The sequence below is a fragment of the Tursiops truncatus genome, chromosome 5 (genome assembly GCF_011762595.2).
Source record: "Tursiops truncatus isolate mTurTru1 chromosome 5, mTurTru1.mat.Y, whole genome shotgun sequence".
NCBI lineage: Eukaryota > Metazoa > Chordata > Mammalia > Artiodactyla > Delphinidae > Tursiops > Tursiops truncatus.
The window spans coordinates 47162657-47182574 of NC_047038.1; the positions used below are offsets into that span (position 1 = coordinate 47162657).

Below are 19918 nucleotides of genomic sequence, written 5' to 3' on the forward strand. Positions count from 1 at the left end.
TTCCCAAAGAGAGCCCTTAAATAACTCACAGCGAATACAGAGAAGAGTTGAAATGTGTGTGTGCAAAACCTTGCATAGCATATCTATATGCTTAGGTAAAATTGTCTGATTTAGGAACGACACTCAAATGTTCACACGTATTGTCTTTTAAGTGTTTCTCCTTATGATAAAATAGTCTCATACACAGGATTTGTGAGAATTCCCAGAATTGCTATATATTAAGATAACATCAGTTGCATAGGAAACATTACAACAAAAAATAAACCTTAATAGCTGATATGTTGGTATGTTTTAGTTGCTGTGCAATGGAAAGACATTTTCTCATTTTAAAATGTCATTTTAACTAGATAACTTACCATCTCTGTAAGGTTACTTTGAAATGTACTGTCTAAATTTAATAAGCCGCCCACTAGGTCCATTTTAAAGTCTTCACTACTGACTTTGTAAAGCACTACACACAGATTTGAATTATAATTGACATTTTCTGTCTTTCCTTGCTGGACAGACATGGCTGACAAAATTGGTTAGAGGTAACTGAGTAATCTCTACAGACCTTTGACACTGTAAAATAATTTTAATGGCATTGTTAATTATAATGAAAAATAATTTTAATGAAAACTAGAGTTACTCAAGCTGCTTAAGCCACCTGTACGTTTCTGAAAAATTTCCCCAAAGATTCACCTTTCTAACTTTTTAAGTATACTTACAGATTTCTCCCCCCAATAAAATATATTTCTACGCTATAATTCTCCCCTGACTCAGTTTGTTCAGAAATATGAAACTGAATTAAATGTGAAGAGGTTTTGAATTTTCAGTCCATGTGTTAAATGTTATCCAGAAATCCTCCTGAGAAAAAGATCCCATTGCTTTATAAATTGAGTTTGAAGAGCAGAATGTAATTCTGAAAAAAGTTGATTGTTTCAACTAGAATGGCTTATTTTTCCAATATTTTCTATATGATTTTGGTTTTATTTGCAAGTAAATGAATCGAATTTCTCCGTGTGTCATGTGCTGCTAAGTTATTAATTATTTTTAAAGAATTATGTAAGAATGAGTTGATTGAGGTAAATAGCTCTGAGAGTATATACTGTTCTCTAACCACTTGAGAGATCACCTTTGTTTCTGTTGATAACAATCTAACTTATTCTAAAGGAAAAAAAAGTCAAAGTGCTTGTTGTACACATTGTAGTTGTAAGGCCACTTTTAAAATTGTGTTCCAGAGCCATTTTTAATATAGGAAGCTCACTAATGCTATTTCAGAGTGAGAATAATTGCGATACAACTATGATTTCATGATAGCGGTCTGACGTCAAAACCATAGTCAATGTCACTAAACTTTATATGTGAGGAGACTACCACAAGTGTTACTTAGTTGAACAGAGCAGAATAAGTCAAAGAATTTGTTATTAAGTCAGTGCACCTAACTGAGAATATGAATGATACCAAACATTTAATGAAAAATTTGCTAAATGTTTTGAATGAATTAAATCCCATAAAGTACTTTATTATTAAGTAAAAGAACTTAAATACTTATTAGCTATAGAATAACTAATATATGTTTAATATACTGAGGAGGTATTGAGTGCTCCATATATATTGAGAGAGAGAGAGAGAGGAAGAGAGAGAAAGTTCCTGCTATGTGTCAAGCTCTGTGCTAGGCATTGAAAACACTTTACCCACAAATACAATAACTATTCATTTGCTTTTTTAGTTCTAAACTAGTATCATTGTTTTTAGAAGCAGGAAGTTCAAGAAAACAGTCACCTCCTATATTTTGTCAGGTTAGCAACGTATCTAAAAGGTGACTTTTGCAAGACCCACTATCACGAAACACACCAAAGTGTGATAAACATCTCGTGGTTCATGGAATTAAAATCAAAATCTAAAATGTTGGGAACTCTTTTGAGGACCTTAATAGATAGGTCTCAAAGAGTATCTAATGGACAGAGTTTGTTTGCTAAAGAAAAGAATTAAAATTAGCACAATACAAGAAAATGTGAATTTTTTCCAAATAATTTTAATATTTTATATTAAATATAAAGTCAAGCAGACATTCTTTTAATATATATTAATCTTTTAATGCTCATAATTTATGCAGCCATTAGAGAAATTAATTAATGAAGAATTTAAGGCTAAATTGGCTAGAACGCTGGAAAGACTGACTTTGTTAAGCCATAATCTCTTGTCAAGTAGATCAAAGGTTTACCCATTATAAATGTCTGGTCTGGGGCTTTTTTAATATAGAGTTACCATTTTTTATATAGAGTTGCAGAAAGAAATTTACCTGTTTTGCTTATTTTTATCATCCATGACTCTTTAAGATATATCTTTTTATTATGAGGAAATAATGAAAGAGCATTAATTTGCACATCACCTTAAATTTTGGATTTCTAATGTTTTAGATATTTTAAAATTTTGATTCTGTGAATCATGTGTGAATATATGAGTATACTGAGGCCAAACAGGAGAAGATGGGGGTAATCATACTGAACCATTGATGGAAATTTGTTAGATTAAAATATATATTAAGGGAGAGAATGAATAAAGTTCAAGAAGGAAAAGCCAAGGTAGATGAAAGCAAGGAGGCAGTTTATCGCTTGCATGTAAAACGAACTGACTTTTTGTGGAATTCTCATTGATAGGGTTTAGAATTAACTTTATTTTCTTAATAAGAAGATGATGTCTCAAAAATAGCATTGGAAACTAAATGTAGATAAATATTTTCTTTTTCTTTGGACACTAGATTCAGAAATGAAATACATTGCTTGAGTTGCCAGTTTTATATGGTTTATTTTTCTTTTCTATAGAATGGACATAATTGAATTGAATTGAAACATAGTGGTTCAAATCCATTCAATATCAGACTTTCTGCCAAATCCTATGCTTAGCACTAGGGAATAAGAAAGAATAAATCAAGATCTAAGTCCAAGAGGGCCTACATGATTACCAAGGCTAACATTTCTTATTTACACACCAGGATGTCCTTTGTACAAGAATATATTCTCATTACATAGAGAAAATCTTGAGGTTGAACATAGAAATAGACTTCCATGCAGGAAAAAGTGTTCACAAATAAAGAAGTACAGCATATAACTTCACATTGTTTCATAATAGGAATTGATCATGGCCATAACACATACATGTCATCATACCTAATCAAAAATTATATTTATTGTTAATTTCAAAATAATTTCATTGGTTCCACATATTGTTCAGTTACCAGGTATTAATATCAATATTGCTTTGCCAGCATCAATACTGAATAAAAATAATGAGATAATTTATTTTTTAGTTGCGTTAAACAAATTAACATTTTGAGAAAAGTCTTCAAATTGATAGCCACTGGCTTCGGCATGCAATGATAGCTCTTTTGTGTGGAATTATAAGAAAATATAGTTCAAAATTAATGCATGTCTGCCTAGTGTGAATTGCTTAAAAGAAAAGTTGTCCCCCAAATCACATTTCAGTATGCTGTATACTCTGAAGATTTAAGCCATATAAAATCAGCATAAATTTTGAGAGTAGGAAAAGGGGTCATTTAAAGCAAATCCCTTTGAGAAGTGAAACCTTTTAGTTCAGACATCAGGATATGTTTTAATGGTGCTTGAAAAAAAGTCTCATTTCACTCGAGTACAGGAAAATACTAGAGGCTTTCAGATAACATGAGCCGACCAATTCAGTGCTTTATAGATCCTTCATTCAGTGGGGTTTTTTCTATATGACTTAGTTCAGATCATTTGCATTAGTTCTTATATCATTCAGTACATTGCTAAACTGGATAGTAAAGAGAGTCAGTGCATGTTCTAGATCTGTAGCTGTCGTGCCCTGCTTTACTGAGAAGTTTAAGTAAATCCCTCTACCCCTGAACACCCCATATCCCACCATTGATAACCATAGCCACCGGCTGGCCTAAAGTGGCCTCAATGTATCTTGCTTAGCCCAAACAGACGTGGCCCGTGGACTCTGAAATATTTGAGTTAGTTGCCAGTATTTAAAAATTAGGAAGATTGATCTAAAAACTTCCGTTTTTAGTTTCTCTTGAGAAAATCAGATTGTTTGGCAGCTCTCCATTACAGCAGAGCAGCAGTCCATCAGAGCTGAATATTAGTTACTACAACAGAGAATATCATCACTATCACCAAGGTCCTCTTTGTCCCCAGGAATCGGTCTGCTCTTCCCCATCTCTCTTCCCCATTCTATTTCTTTACAAGCAGCCTGCTTCTCTCATGTATGTTTCCTGCATGGCCTCTGTAGGCAAGTGAATGTGCAACCTCTAATTCAAACCCTTCTTGAATATCAAACATCATCCACCTGTACCAAGATCCATCTTTCCTGCCTTCTTCAGCAACTGCCCTGTTTAGTCATCACCCTACTGTATCTTCTGTATACTGGAATCATTTGTCATCTCCACACTCTGCTCACCCATTCCTGGGATAACGGTCTTTTTCACTGTTTTGTCACAATCAGACTTCTCCAAATGGAGACAAAAAGATATCTCTCTTCTAAATCTTACTAACTCTAAGTTTTTGTATAATTCATCTCTGCAGTTGGGCTGTATGCTATTTTAGGACAAGATTTATGCCTGACTTATTTTTAGAAATTCCATGTTACCATAAAAATAAGAGCAATTCAGGACATATTTGATGAATGAATGAGTAGTAGTTGTAGTAGAAATAGTAGTAATAATACAACTAACAATGCTTGTGTTAGAGGGAAATTAGGAAAAATTTGAACCAAGTGAGAAGTATACTTATTTTCACCGTATCTCCCTTGACCACCCATCTTCTTGACCCTAGCTTCAAGAAACCATGATCACTACACAGCACTAAACAAAGAACAGGATATGTGGCTGCAACTAAAAACCGCTAGAATATATTAAACTTTTACTATATTGCTACAGCATGTCACTTCTTTCCTACCCAATGCAAGTACCAAATATAGATATTGTTCTTCCTACTCAAATTTCAACAGCGGCTGCTGTCCACAGTAAAGAACAATTAACAGGACTCTGTTCCAGGACCTGAAAGTACTGATTCTGTGCCATTGCTATGAGATTTCAATTGGAGAATTCAAATGGGTTCATTTACTCGTGGACACTAATTATACATAATACCCTTAAAGGAAATATAACTGTTTAATTTTTCCAACTGTGACTATCTCACGTTCATTTCTTAACCAGTATCGTAAATCGACATGTAGGTACACAGTGCATAAAGCTACATGGTCAAAGATACTATGACTCAAGTCACAAATTAGTAATAAATATTTGATGAATGCACAGTAATATGTTAAAGTATGAAATTTATTTATCGCCTTGTGTATAATACAGTTCATTCTTGATGCCATCTTTACCAGGTAATCGTTCTGTGTAAACATAATCACAAGAGGTTTTTTCTGTGTTAACATATGGAGTGATCAATAAATTTTCATATCTAAAATTTCTAACCTTTTTTTATTCTACAGCACTCTCAACAATAACAACATTACTAGACTTTCTGTGGCAAGTTTCAACCATATGCCTAAACTTAGGACTTTGTAAGTAGCCACAATATATATATAAAGTCAATTTAATCAATGATTCCCCTTAAGTACTGTTTTTAGTAAGTAAAGAATATGACCACTAGATCATCATGGGGTAGACAAGGGAAACACCACTTTTTAAAAAGTTCTGGATATGATATTTGAATAAATGAACTATTATTCTGAAAACTTGAAAGCTTCCTTTTAAATGATGTGTGTTATGGGAAGTTTGGGGGAGGGAGAAAAACATTTACTTTGAGCTATTGTGGAGATCACATTTCATTAAGAAATGGAAGACTCCTTGATTGGCTGTCAGAAATGATAAATGGTAAATCTCTATGATTTTATTACTGTATGGCAAGCAATCCTAATAAAGCTAAACTGGCTCTCCAGCATTCTTTGTGACGTAAAATTACAGCATCACCCTTTAGTGCTTCTGTAATCAAGGTTGTGTCAGCATTTATATTTTAAAATATCTTTTCAGGAGGTACAGATGGACATTAAAATATTTTAGATGGATAAAAATGATTCTCTAATAAAAGTATTTGATACAGCTATCTTTTTCTCTTAGAGAAAAATTAATCCTCAAAGCCCAGGGTGGGGTATTTAGTTAAAGCATTTTCAGTGATAAATAGCATTTGAACTGGGTTTCAGAATCACCTTGACCTAAAAATATATATTATATACAACATGTGAGAAATGGTGAGAAACAAAACCAAGCATTGGACTTTTTGAAAAAATATGCGTTTTTAAGTAGAGTAAATATATTTTGATAGGGTTTTCAAAATATTTTTGTTTTACAATAATTTATAACTGAAAACATTACATTTATTTTCTCTCTTTAATCAAAAATCAGTTGAATTGCCACTTTTTAATGAATTAGATAATACCAATACTAATGTCATTTTTTCCTCACTAAAACTGAGCTCTTCATGGGATATAATTTCCTTGGAATATAATATAGCAAAATAAAATCATTCTAAAAGTAAGCAGGCATAACTAAGTTTTGTTTTCTTGGGGCTATCAGATTGAGACTAACTGGCAAAATGAAGAGCCCAGTTCACTCAAACTATATTTAATGAAGTTGGTTTCTCATTAGTTTTAGCTAAGTTTTTAAAAACAAATTAAATAGTATAGTGAGTACAGTGAGTCTTATTTTCTTGTGGAAATCCACTACAGTTTGTCTTACTAATCAGGTTTTTAAATTTTTATATTCTTTTCTCATTTCAAATGTGTGCACATCTAATTGAATCATCATAATGTACTTGGTTTCAATGGAAATATTTAGAGAGCAATGATGTGGAATGTGCCTTGTGGCTTCCAAAAGATGCCACTTTGACCTCCAAGCAAACTTCACCAGAGGTCACCCAGCGTTCCCAAAATGTGCCTTTCTGTCCTGTGGCATGCTGTCTAGTTTGGATGCAAGACAGTCTATTCCATACCTCCAGGCTCAAGGAGAATGTAAAACAGTCATCTGACTTTAAATTCCCTTGCTTTGGTTGTTTCATTATTCTGTATTATCATTGCTACTTAAAAATTCCATTTTTATGGTCCAATTAGCTTTCTGGACTGGGTTCCATATTTTAATATCCATTACTGTTATTGGGTTATAATCGAGCACATCAGCTAAAAAGGGCTAAAATGGTATTACCATGGCATAGATGATTCTGGGAATGATGCTTTGATTTATAGCTTTGGATGTCCTTTTCTTTAGTTTGAAAAAACATAAAAGCCAGTTTGAAGTCATTTACCTAATTTAGTGGATACATTTGTCTGATATTTTATTAATGGAGAAGTGCTATTTACCACTTGGAAGGGATCCATGATCTGGTGTGGACCCCTGCCAGCGTAGAGGGGGCTGGCATAATTACTTCACTCCCAGCCATTTATGTCTTTTAATTTCAGTTCCTGCTCTTTGAGGCTATGTCCCCAAGAGCCAAAAGCAGCTAATCCCTTTTACTGCGATTAAACAAAAAGAAGGAAATCAGAATAGGGATGTGAAAAGAAGTGGTTTATATTGAATTATTATTCTGTCGGGTTCAGCAAAAAATGAAAGTGACCTGCTAAAAAAGTTTTGCCAGCAGTTGCCACAGAGACTAATAATGACAAGACTAACTGGTATTTCAAACTGGGAGCCACAACTTTTCTTAACATGCCTCCTACCCCTGCCTGAGCCCAGACCTCCCCATTCCTCCACCCCACCCCCACTGGCTGCCAGTATGTTGGGACTGCAGAGCAATTTGCCTTGGACTTCTTTGTGTCTCTTTGTCCCTTTGAATAGACGCAGGCAAAAGATTTTCATGGTCATGTTCAAGCTTCTGTATACTTGCTTAGCTCAGAGGTAGATGAAGAAGGACTTGAGTCTGTGGTTATAAACCAGTTTAATTTTTAGGAAAATAATTAGATTGGCATTTATTAAGCTTTAACCTATTTATAGGTAGAGACGAAGTTACATGTTATTATGAATGAATTTTCCAAGTTTTGAAATGACTCTTTTCTGTTTTCTTGCTTTAAACTTCTTGGCTCTCATTTAGTCGACTCCATTCGAACAACCTGTATTGTGACTGCCACCTGGCCTGGCTCTCGGACTGGCTACGCCAAAGGCCTCGGGTGGGCCTCTACACTCAGTGTATGGGGCCATCCCACCTAAGGGGCCATAACGTAGCTGAGGTTCAAAAGCGAGAATTTGTCTGCAGTGGTAAGGGAGAAAGAACCTTTCTGTTTTCATATTCCCGTATGCTATGATGTAAGGAACTGTGTAAGGTGCATGCTTCAGAGGTTTCACTGTTCCTCACTAATGTGCAGTTATGCACTAATCACTCTGTGGAAATCCTCTGTGTTAGGGATGATGTCATAGGCTCTAAGACATTCGTGCATGGTTGGCAATTACTGATTACTTTCACCTAAGTTATGATGAAGGATTTTTCGGTTTTCAGTCCAAGGGAAAGATAAGAAATTCCTAAATTACAGTTCTGTTTGCTACTCATGATTTTACCTTTAAGTAAGAATTTATTTCTATTTTGATGTTAACAATTGCAAAAATGATGAACTAATCTTGGATCCCGGCTGGGAAATTGAAAAAGTAACAGAACTGTAGTTGCAAAGTGACAAAATACTTTTCATGTGATGCAGTCCTACCTAAGAGATAAATGACTAACTTTAGTAACAAAAATCTGAAAACAAAAATAAGACACCGGTTATGTAAAGTATCAATAGGTGATATTCAGTTAGTTCTTTCTATGTGCTTAAGCATCAGTCTAAGTATTTCACAAATATTTACCTCATTTTTACCTCCCTCATAACATCTGTCGAGAAATGTAACATTACATTAAAGTTTAAAATGCTGAGAAAAAGAAATGGTAAGTAACCTTGTCTAAGGTTGTAGAGTTAAGTCCAAGGATCTCAACCTAGGCAGTCTGATTCCCAATCCATATAAATTATTTCTGCTTCAGAAGTGTCTGTTCAAAATAACAATAAAACAAACATTTTAAATATTTGTAATGCATCATAAATAGCAGTTTCCTAAAGGAAGAGTGAGAAGACATACTAGTTCAGGATTCTATTTTATTACTATCCTTTAGACCTTTTTATGTATTTTCTCATGCTTTTTGTAACCCAAACAAAATTTTCTTATAATGTCATGGAATGTGCTCAGTAGGTCTGATTGCTTTATAAAAAATTAAGTAAGGAAATGACTAACAATTCGTTACTAACCACTTTTTTCTCTTTTCACTTTTTTCCTTCCTGTTTTCTAGATGAGGAAGAAGGCAAGTTCACGTTTCTTGTTTAGACTGAGACTATTTTTGTAAAGTGTGAGAACTTGTTGAGAGGGACCTGGTTAGTAATTAGCCTGTAGCTTCCTCCCCGGGTATCACCACCACTCGAGCCCTTTCTCTGCAGGGCAGAGAGGTCTGACCCTGCTGCAGGGACAAACCCAGCGTTTGCAGATGCCTATTTGGTACAAAATGCCTGACAGCCTGTTGTTCACCATTTGAACAGTAAAATTTCAATACTGAGTAGTAAAATATATACCTCTGGGTAACTACTTAGCCTAAAATCTTAAGCCATACAAAGTCAAAAAAGGAATCATCTAGATTACAACTAACAGAATGACCTGATACAAATTATTACAACTTCAAAAAAAGCGGTAATTTTGAACCTACCCAGAAATCAAACTTAGCATCATCTATTTCCCCCACACTTATTGGCACATGATTACTTATTTAGACAGTTATGTCTACCAAGAGGGAAGTTTTACTGTTTTCCTTTCCTTCTTTGAGTTAAAGTAAGTTAAGCTACTTAAGTTCAATAAAGACCATGCTCTATCTAAGCTTATTAGAAATGAAATATAGATTAGTCTGAAGTTGCTGCTTTTTTTGGAACTCATAATAAATTTGAATAGAATTCTAGTTTCAAATCAGAATTTAACCTCTCTCACAAATCTTTCAACTTTTAAAAATTATCATTTTTGTAATTAGTTTTAAAAATCTCATTTGCTTTATCGGTACTGACCCCAAAACATACATGCATGCTTCCTAAAATATATTGTAGAAATATAGTATCATTTTATAATCAGGTATTTAGAGAAATGCATTTCTGTTTAATAACGTGCTTTGTTATTTTAGCTAAGTTTGTGTGTTTCACAATGATGAGATTGAGGAGGAAAAACTATAACTTCCGTTTGTTTCTTTTTCAGGTCACCAATCATTTATGGCGCCGTCTTGCAGTGTTTTGCATTGTCCAGCTGCTTGTACCTGTAGCAACAATATCGTAGACTGCCGTGGGAAAGGTCTCACTGAGATCCCCACAAATCTGCCAGAGACTATCACGGAAATGTATGTTCCCTGAATTCCCTCATATCCCCCCACCTCCCCAATAACCCAAACCATGACTTTCTTTAGGAGATTCTGGGTTTATCAAAGGCCAAACTGATCCATTAGCTTAGACAAATGTTTCTTTCAGAATTGTATTGACCTTGACTCTGTTTAATTAAATATCTTATTGAAGTGGCTAGGATTTTTCTTTCTTTTTTTTTCAACACAGGTAGAATTAAAAGGAATGCATTTCAAGGAAAAATAATACTTTCCGTTTTCTTCAGAAGGTGTTATTAGGCGCTTTAGGAAAAATAAGAGTATGAGTACCTCATTTATCCAATTGGTTCTGGAGATCTGCTTCTGCCCATTTATAGCTTGGAGTGGTGAAAAATAAAAGAAAAACCAAGCTGGGGTAATAAATCGTAGAAACAAGATAACTAGATGATGTCTGCCTTCTCAAGACAACACGTTTTAAAATGCAGTTTCACTGTTTTGTTTGAACCGTTGTATAGTCCACCACAAAGGATAAAAAAGATAATATTATCAAGTCAAAATGTATAAGATTTTTAAATTAGTGAGCATTTTAGCTTATTTGAGCCAATGGCTACCTCCATCAAAAATTAAATTCTCTCAACAAAATATTTCATACCTATTTTGTATGCAGCTGCTGGATTCATTTCTGTGTCCTAGCCAAATATAAGTGATGTGGCTAAAACAAGGTCACATAAGATGTAAAGAGGACTACTTTTACCATCTTGGGAAGTAAGCATTAGGAAAAATCTTTACCTTAATATCTATTAACTAAGAAAGCACCTCTTAACCACCCAGCCTACCATATACTGTTTTAGAAGTTAATTCTAAATTTGAATTAAATAAATATTTTGGGACATATTTGGTTGAAATAATAAAGTAGGATCAACTTCTTTAGATAGGCCTTCATAGTAGGCACCAAAAAAATTAAGTTATTTTCAAGAACTATTCATTATTTTTTTCAACTGTTAACTGCCCTAATTTATCTTATATGAGAATAATCTTAATTCATAAGACCCACTAACATTATTTTAAAGTATTTAATATGTGCTTAAAAGGGTACTTAGAGAGATGCAATACTTGACACAGACAAAGAATATATGTATGCACATAATAATATTATTCTCATCAAATTTTTAATTGATGAAACACTACCTTGGCCATAAAAGACATTTGTATTTTTTAGCTGAACCTTGAAAGAAGAACAATATATGGCTTGGAAAGAGGCAAGAGACATTCTGCGACAGAGAAACATTGGGGACAAAGGGCAGAGGTGGCAGTGAGCATTTTGTTTTAGGGATTGCACAGTTGAGTCTAATTAGAGTAAGAGGTGCATGTTGAGGCATCATGGAAAATAATGCTTCAAAAACGACATCTCCATCTAATTCTAAAGCCACAGATTACATAAGGCCTCTCATCTTAGAAGATGTAATATATGATGGAGTAGATAGTAGAAAGACATAGTAACTGTTCCCACAGAGAAATAGTATATCCATCTCTCCAGGCACAAGCATTTATTAAGTAAACACTTATTATTACATAAAGGCAGCATGAATTCTCCACAGATCTCCATCAAGTGACATGCAAGTTAAAAGCTATAAAATGAGGTACAAAGTAATACATGTCGTAAGAGAGGAAAAAATAAAGTTCAAGGTTTTTATTTTTTTCATTAATTTTTATTGGAGTATAGCTGCTTTACAATGTGGTGTTAGTTTCTGCTGTACAGCAAAGTGAATCAGTAATACATATCCATATATCCACTCTTTTTTAGATTTCCTTCCCATTTAGGTCACCACAGATCATTGAGTAGGGTTCCCTGTGCTAAACTGTAGGTTCTCATTAGTTATACATAGTAGTGTATATATGTCAATCCCAATCTCCCAATTCATCCCATCCCCCTTTCCCCCCTTGGTAACTGTAAGTTTGTTCTCTGCATCGGTGACTCTATTTCTGCTTTGCCTATCAAATTACCAATGGCAGTTTTTACAGACTTAGAACAAAAAATTTTACAATTTTTATGGAAACACAAAGGACCCCAAATAGCCAAAGCAGTCTTGAGAAAGAAAAACAGAGCTGGAGGAATCAGGCTCCCTGACTTCAGACTATACTACAAAGCTACAGTAACCAAGACAGTATGGTACTGGCACAAAAACAGAAATATAAATCAATGGAACAGGATAGAAAGCCCGGAGATAAACCCACGCACCTATGGTCTCCTAATCTGTGACAAAGAAAGCAAGAATATACAATGGAGAAAAGACAGTCTCTTCAATAAGTGGTGCTGGGAGAACTGGACAGCTACATGTAAAGAATGAAATTAGAACACTCCTTAACACCAGACACAAAAATAAACTCAAAATGGATTAAAGACCTAAATGTAAGTTCAAGGTATTTATTACAGAGGGCGTAAAGTGGAGAACAAGTTACAGTGGCTAACTAGAGTCAGAAAGCTTTAGTTAGAACCCGAGGTCTACCTATCATTTACTAGCTGTGAGACCGTATGCAAGTTACTTATCCTCTATGGGATTATCTCCTCATCTGAACTAAGTGTTGTCAGTTTGTAGTGAAAGAATTAACACATGTAGAGCTTCATGTGCTTAGACGATAGTACTCATTGAATGATACCTCGATCTCAAGCCTTCATGTAGGAGGTAACGTGTGCGGTAGGCCTTGAAGGATAATTAGTGAATGGAACTGCAAAGATGAGAAAAGAGCTTTCAGAAGTAATGAACCTTATCAGCATAGGCGATAAGAATGGAAATCCAAGATACTGCCACACAGGAACTCAATTTGATTGGTATTTGGTACCTGAGAGAGTTAAGGAAACAAAGTTGGAAAGGTAGGTTGGAGCTAATTCATGGAGGACTTTGAGAGTATAAGGATCTAAATCTTTCTTTGGAATGCATTTGAACACAGGAGTTTGAATCTCTAAGAAGAATTAATCTGACAGCTGTGCACCAGTGGTTTGGCAAAAGGAGAGAAAACCAGGCTTAAGGCTTCTTAGGATACTATTATGTTGGTCGAGGGGAGATGTCATGAGAGCAGGAGCTAGTAAGTAATAGTAGGAATGGTGATGTGGAAGCAGCTATGATAGCTAATACAGAAGCAGAATTAATAGGATTTTGCCTTTGATGAGATGAGAAAAAGGACTCAAAAATGATGCCAAAATTTCAAGTATGAGGGCTGGGGAGATGGTGTTTATGGCGTTGTATATAAGAAGCTGAGGAACAGGACCAAAACTAGGAAGGAAGATGATGGTGAGCAAAATTTGTGAGATACTGAAATTCCAGTAAGATATTTAGAGACACTAAAATAATACAGACTATGATAATTTGGAACAAGACAGGATTTGAGGCAAAGATTTTGGAGTAATTAATATTATAAAAAAAAAAAAAAAAAAACAAGTAGATGGTTAACGCCATCAGATGGCCAATGGAAAGGAGAAAAACAGAAGAGAAACCCGAGGGAACTAAACAAAAACAGCAGAGGGCCACAATAGGTAAGGGAGGAAGGAGCTTCTGGGAAAAATGATCCTCCAAGTCAGATAACTCCGGGCGATGAACCAAGAGGAGATCTGAGAACAGGTCTTACAATTTGACCAGCACATTGTTCTTGAAGGATTCAAGATAGAGTGATAGGTAAGTAAGCCGCTCTTCAGAGTGTTAAGAAAGGTCAGAGGTGATGAATATTGGAGAGAGCAGACATGGAGTAGTTTGAAGAGTTTAGCTGAGAGAGGATTTTTTAAAGAAGACAATTGCAATGATAAAGGACAGATGGGTTTATTTTAAGGTGCAGAAACCTGCAGTCATTAGAAAGTCAGAGAGGAAGAATAGGTTTAGAGAGACATGAGAGTGTGAGAGTTAGATAATATATATGTGGAAGCAAGATTGTTCTGGGCCCAGGAGGGGATTGATCAAATCCTGATGATAGAAAAGGAGACAAAAATGCTGTTGCTGGTTGACAAAAGAGGAGTGAGTTGTAGACATAACAGACTGAAAGGAATATGAAACATTTCAAATGGTTTATCTCATGTAGTCTGTTTTATTTTTTGTCACAGAGCTTTTCTTACATTTTGTATGCTCTATAGATTCTGTATGATGGTGGAATTTAGTAGCATAAAAGTTAGACTGACTAATATGTCCCAATGAGTTTGTCTGTGTTGAGGTGGTGGTTCATCAGGCAAAGCTATAATAAATTCATAAGTAGAGATGAAATCATATGTGAAGCTCTAGGTGAATTTTACTTCTCTGATTATTACATTATCAGCTTTATCAGTAGAGCATCTGGTAATAAATCATATTGATCTTCAACTCCAACAAAATACACCCATTACCATTCATTATAGTGGCACAACTTACTAGCTTAGTGACTCACTTCTTTTATTACTCTTTTACTTTTTTATTAAAGAATCAGTAAGGGGCTTCCCTGGTGGCGCAGTGGTTGAGAGTCAGCCTGCCAATGCAGGGGACATGGGTTTGTGCCCCGGTCCGGGAGGATCCCACATGCCGCGGAGCAGCTGGGCCCGTGAGCCATGGCTTCTGGGCTTGCGCGTCCGGAGCCTGTGCTCTACAACAGGAGAGGCCACAGCGGTGAGAGGCCCGCATATCGGAAAAAAAAAAAAAAAAAAATCAGTAAGATTCATAAAGTGTAGAAATAAAGTTAGCAACATCTTTAAAAATTTTTATACATTCTATATTTTTAATACATGATGAACTGAACATTATAAACTCCCTTCATATTTTTCATATAATGTTTTAAAATTGGATTTTACCAGTAAATTATTAATAGAATTTCTTTATTGAAAATTATCAGACATTTCATTCAGTAATGTTGAGTTGACTTCCTACTGTCTAGTGTGTCTTTATTCCTGTAACTATCTCATATTGTGACAAAAAGAAAGTATGTGTGTGTGATATGTAGCAGTAATCAACTGCCTGTAAATCTGGGTAGAAAAACTTGCCTCACCCTTTCCTTTTATCTGATTTGTGCTTGCAACTATAACTTCACACTGTGGTATGTGCTTAAATTTGTTAAGATATAGAAGGGAACTATTCCTTTAAAGTCAGAATTGAAATAATTGGAGAAGAAGGAATAGAAAAGAGACTAGCATTTATCTAATGCCTGCAGTGTTGGATACTATGCACATATTGTAGCATTTGATCTTCTCATTGACCTTTGATGGGTGTATTTGTGCAATTTAAATAAAGTAGGAAAACTAATGCAGAGGCATGTGTTAGATAAAGGTTGGTTTTATCTCTCCAAGAGGCCTCATTATCCTGATGATTTTACCATGGTCCAGGATCTGTCCTCCCATTTGCAGACTAGGAATCTGATTTTGACTGCACTTAATTATTACATTTTGTAACTATATATCCATATATGTGTATATATATATATATATATATATATATATAAAAAATATATTTGTGTTGTGTGTTTGTCTTCACTACTAAAGCAGCTCTATGAAGACAGGAACTGTTTCTGTTCTAATCACCACTGAACACCCAGCAACAAATCTAGTTCCTGGCACATAGTAGGCCCTTGATAAATATAAGATAAATATTTATTGAATGAATGGATAATGTAAAAATTAAACATTTAAAGCAGATTTATCTCTGAAAGGGTGGAGTTATATTAAGCACGATTTTAAAAAAAATCTGAAGGAGCAGTCCATTCTCTTCCCATAGAAAAATGAAATGATGCTTTTTAAGCATAAAATCAATAAGAGAAATTTTAATGAAAAAAAGTTATGAATAGAATGCTTAATGAAATGAGCTAAAATGGGCTAACTAAAAATTCCTTTGTTAAATTCCCTGCTTCCTGTCCTGGCTTGGATTCTACTCTCTACATGCATCTGAGAGCAACTTTTTTCTGCTCTAGGTTGACCAAGGCAGTATCTAATAGGTACCCTCCTTCTTTAGATGTAATAATTAATTCAATCTTTTTACAGACATCTTAGACATCTTTCTCTAAGGTCACATCTTCTCTGTAACAAAGCCTATAGACGTTTACCTCAAATCCCTCAAAAGTTGACAACTTCATTTTGCTATTTAAAAAAAGACCAGGCTCAAAAAAGTTAAGAAATCTTGTAAAAAAACAACTCTTCAATTATGAAGTGACTAAACTGGCCTCAGTCTTAGATTTATTTGACTCCAAAGCCTGTTTTCCATCCTCCATCCAGCTGCAAAAGAAAGATAGATGTGGCTTAGCTTATTGGGATATTATAAAAGGGATGATTGAAAAAAATGAAGAGAGGTAGATATCAGAAAAACAGGACACTTTAAGAAACTTACATGTGAAGGGAACATAGAAGGAGCATAGAGAAAGACAAGGCATGAAGGTATAGGAATGTTTACAAAACTAAGAACTGTTTCGTATGACTTTATATCTACAACTGTTGTCTTCTTTCCTAGTCTCTATTAAGTAATTTCATATCTCCCTAGATTTTGTCTACATAGAAGTTATCACAGCTTAATTTGATATCCTGGTTAATGTCAAACTACCCTATTAGACTGCAAGCTTAATGAGGGCAGGATCATGTCTTTTTTCCTCACCATTTTTGTCCCAAAACTTAGCACAGTGTGGGCAGGGAGAAGAACAGTACTGGGGTGGGGGGTCTGGGACATACAATCAGGAGAGCCTCCAAGCCTCCATTCTTCCTAGTAAAAGAAAATGTGACAAAGGAGTATGGACTAATGAAGATAGATGGGGGGAAATAGAATGTGTAATATCAGGTAAAATTAGGTTTAGAAGAAAGAAGTTGTTGCTGCCCTGGAATCTTTCCAGCACTTGGCTGCTTTGAACACTGTTGGTTGGGTACCTTGTTTTCATACACATGGAATGCCTTAGGCAAGTCTATACAAGGCCTGACCCATGGCAACAAAATCATTAATAGCAAATTGATTCTCTATATATCAAATCCTCAGAATTAATTTCTTAAATCTTGTCTTGAGGTGTAATACTTTGAATGTGATGTGATAGATTGCTGTAAAGTAGACATTTAGTTCTCTTCAATCCAGTTATAGATTTTCTGTGGCATAGCACCTGTCCAAACCATTATACAGAAATTCCATAAATCGCGGAGAACTGTTAGTAAAAACATAGGTTGAACAATTTAGTATGTCTTGTTCACTCTTAGGTCTTACTGCTTTTAATCTTGGTTGCATTTTTCAGGGCTCCAAAGCTGGGAGCCATACAATTCTTCCTTTTATTTGTCTGAGAGAAGATAAGGAAGCGTTCAAATTTCGGGAAAGGAAAGTATGGTAGCAAAGTTCTTAGGCCGGGTCTTATGAGGGCTGTCTCTGTTTTCTAAGATGTATTGCAAATTTTCAGAAGTTATAGTATTTGTTTTGGATGTACTATTCAAATAGGTAAAATGGAAAGGGAACTCACTTTGTTGTATAAATTTATTGGACTGCTTTTACTCTGCTAGTAGTAAAGAAGCCTATTTCAAAGAGATTCACAGTATTAGAGGTTGGATATGAAGTTAGGAGTACATTTTTTTCCCTTTTGTTCACTCTGGATCATTTGCATGCATAATTATAAAGAAATGAAAGTGAGAATGATTCTTGAATGCTCTGATTACAAACTGCATTTATGATACTGAATATAATTTTAAAAATACATCTTTGCCCTCCATTTCTGTTTAGGCACTCTTCCTGTGTTTAACCCTTTTGCATGCTATTTCTGCATTTGCCCCTTCCAAAAGGGGCATCCTTATTTCTATTAAATAATACTTGCCAAATTTTGAATCTGCATATTTCAAAGTTTCTGTTGGTAGGGATATGTAAATTAGATTTGATCAACTTGTTGTTAAATAACCTATACTAGCTTATTAGGAAAGTTACAGGTACTCATGATATCAAGCATGACTTTTTGACTATTTAACATGCACTCAGGAATATCTCAGCTAATAGCACAGCTGTCATGCTGTGTAATTGGTTCATTTTCTTTTAATTATGCCCACATTTTGAAAATAAATTTTAAAAATAAATATAACAGTTTGACTAATTTTTATAGCACATGTAAATTACCTTGACTTTACTATTTAGACAATATCGATAAAATATCTCTGAAGTTTTCACATCATGATTTCATCATAAGTTAGGAGCTTAGAAAAAGACATAATAATTTAGCTTCTTACAGAATGCAGAAAGCCAATTCATTGTTCAGTATACAAACTAAGATCACCACTGAGTTTCCTCACAACAAACATCTCACTTAATTCTTAGTCATTAGTAGCCGTGCTTAGTGTAATCCCTACAGCAATTTTGATAGTTCCAAAGCAAAATAGTGTAAGATAAATTAGGTAAAATACATTTAAAACTAAACTAAACCTGTAGTTCCATAGACCATTATTGAGTTCACTAATAATCATTGGAACGTTTTCATCTTTATTTTGACAAAATTCTCAATTTTATATGCATATCTTGAACAATCTTTAATTCCTATTGAATGAAATAGTAGGATAATCATCTTTGTAAAGAGAATTCATTTTTATTAAGAGTGTAGGTTCATGAAAAGAAAATTATTTGCTCTTATTTCCCTCAATTTACTTCCTTTTTTCCAATTTTACTGAGGAATAATTGACAAATACAGTTGTATATATTTAAAGGCTACAACATGATGATTTGATATACTTACTCATTGTGAAATGATTACCAAGATCAAGATAATTAACACATTCATCACCTCAAATAGTTAACTCTTTTTTTGTGTGTGGTAAGAATGCTTAAGTTCTACTCTCCACAATTTTCAAGTATATAATATTTGAAATATATTATTAACTGTAGTCACTGTGCCATACATTTGACCCTCAGAACTTATTCTTCTTATAACTAAAAATTTATACCTTTTGACCTTCATCTTCCCAGCCACCAACCTCTGCGACCACTATTCTATTCTGTTTTTATGAAATCAGATTTTTTTTTTTCAATTCTGCATGTAAATGATAGCATACATTATTTGTATTTACCTGTTTGGCTTATTTCACTTAGCATATGCCTTCCAGGTTCATCCATGTTGTCACAAATGACAGGATTTCCTTACTTTTATGGCTATGTAATATTCCATTGTATATATACCACAATTTCTTTATCCATTCATCTGTTGTAGGACATCTAGGTTGTTTCCATATCTTGACTATTGTGAATAAAGCTGCAGTAAACACAGAGATTCAAATATCTCTTCAAGATAGTGATTTCAATTCCTTCAGGTATAAACCCAGGAGTGGGATTGCTAGAGCATATGGTAGTTCAATATCAGTTTTATTGGAACCACATACTGTTTTCCATAATGGTTGTACCAATTTACATTCCTGCCAACAGTGTATAAAGAGTCCCTTTTCTCCACATATTTGCCAGCATTTATCTCTTATGTTTTTGATAATAACCATCCTGATTGGTGTGATATCTCATTGTGTTCTTCATTTGCATTTCTCCGATGATTAGTGATGTCGAGCACCTCTTCATGTACCTACTCCTGATTTGTATGTTTTCTTTGGGAAAATATCTATTTAGTTCCTTTCTTCATTTATTATTTTGATTATTTGCTTT

The 19918-nt window shown here is 34.4% G+C and overlaps 1 protein-coding gene across 5 annotated transcripts in view; it reads left to right on the forward strand.

Annotated features, from left to right (window-relative positions):
• SLIT2 (slit guidance ligand 2) overlaps nt 1–19918 on the forward strand; it is a 383800-nt gene that overhangs the window by 251330 nt on the left and 112552 nt on the right. For 4 of the 5 annotated variants that reach the window (XM_019928425.3, XM_019928427.3, XM_073805113.1 and 1 more), the window contains 3 exons: nt 5464–5535; nt 8055–8218; nt 10217–10355. In XM_019928425.3, coding sequence (XP_019783984.1) covers nt 5464–5535; nt 8055–8218; nt 10217–10355 — 375 coding nt within the window. The remainder of the gene's footprint in view (nt 1–5463; nt 5536–8054; nt 8219–10216; nt 10356–19918) is intronic. The other variant, XM_033856893.2, reaches the window with a different exon arrangement.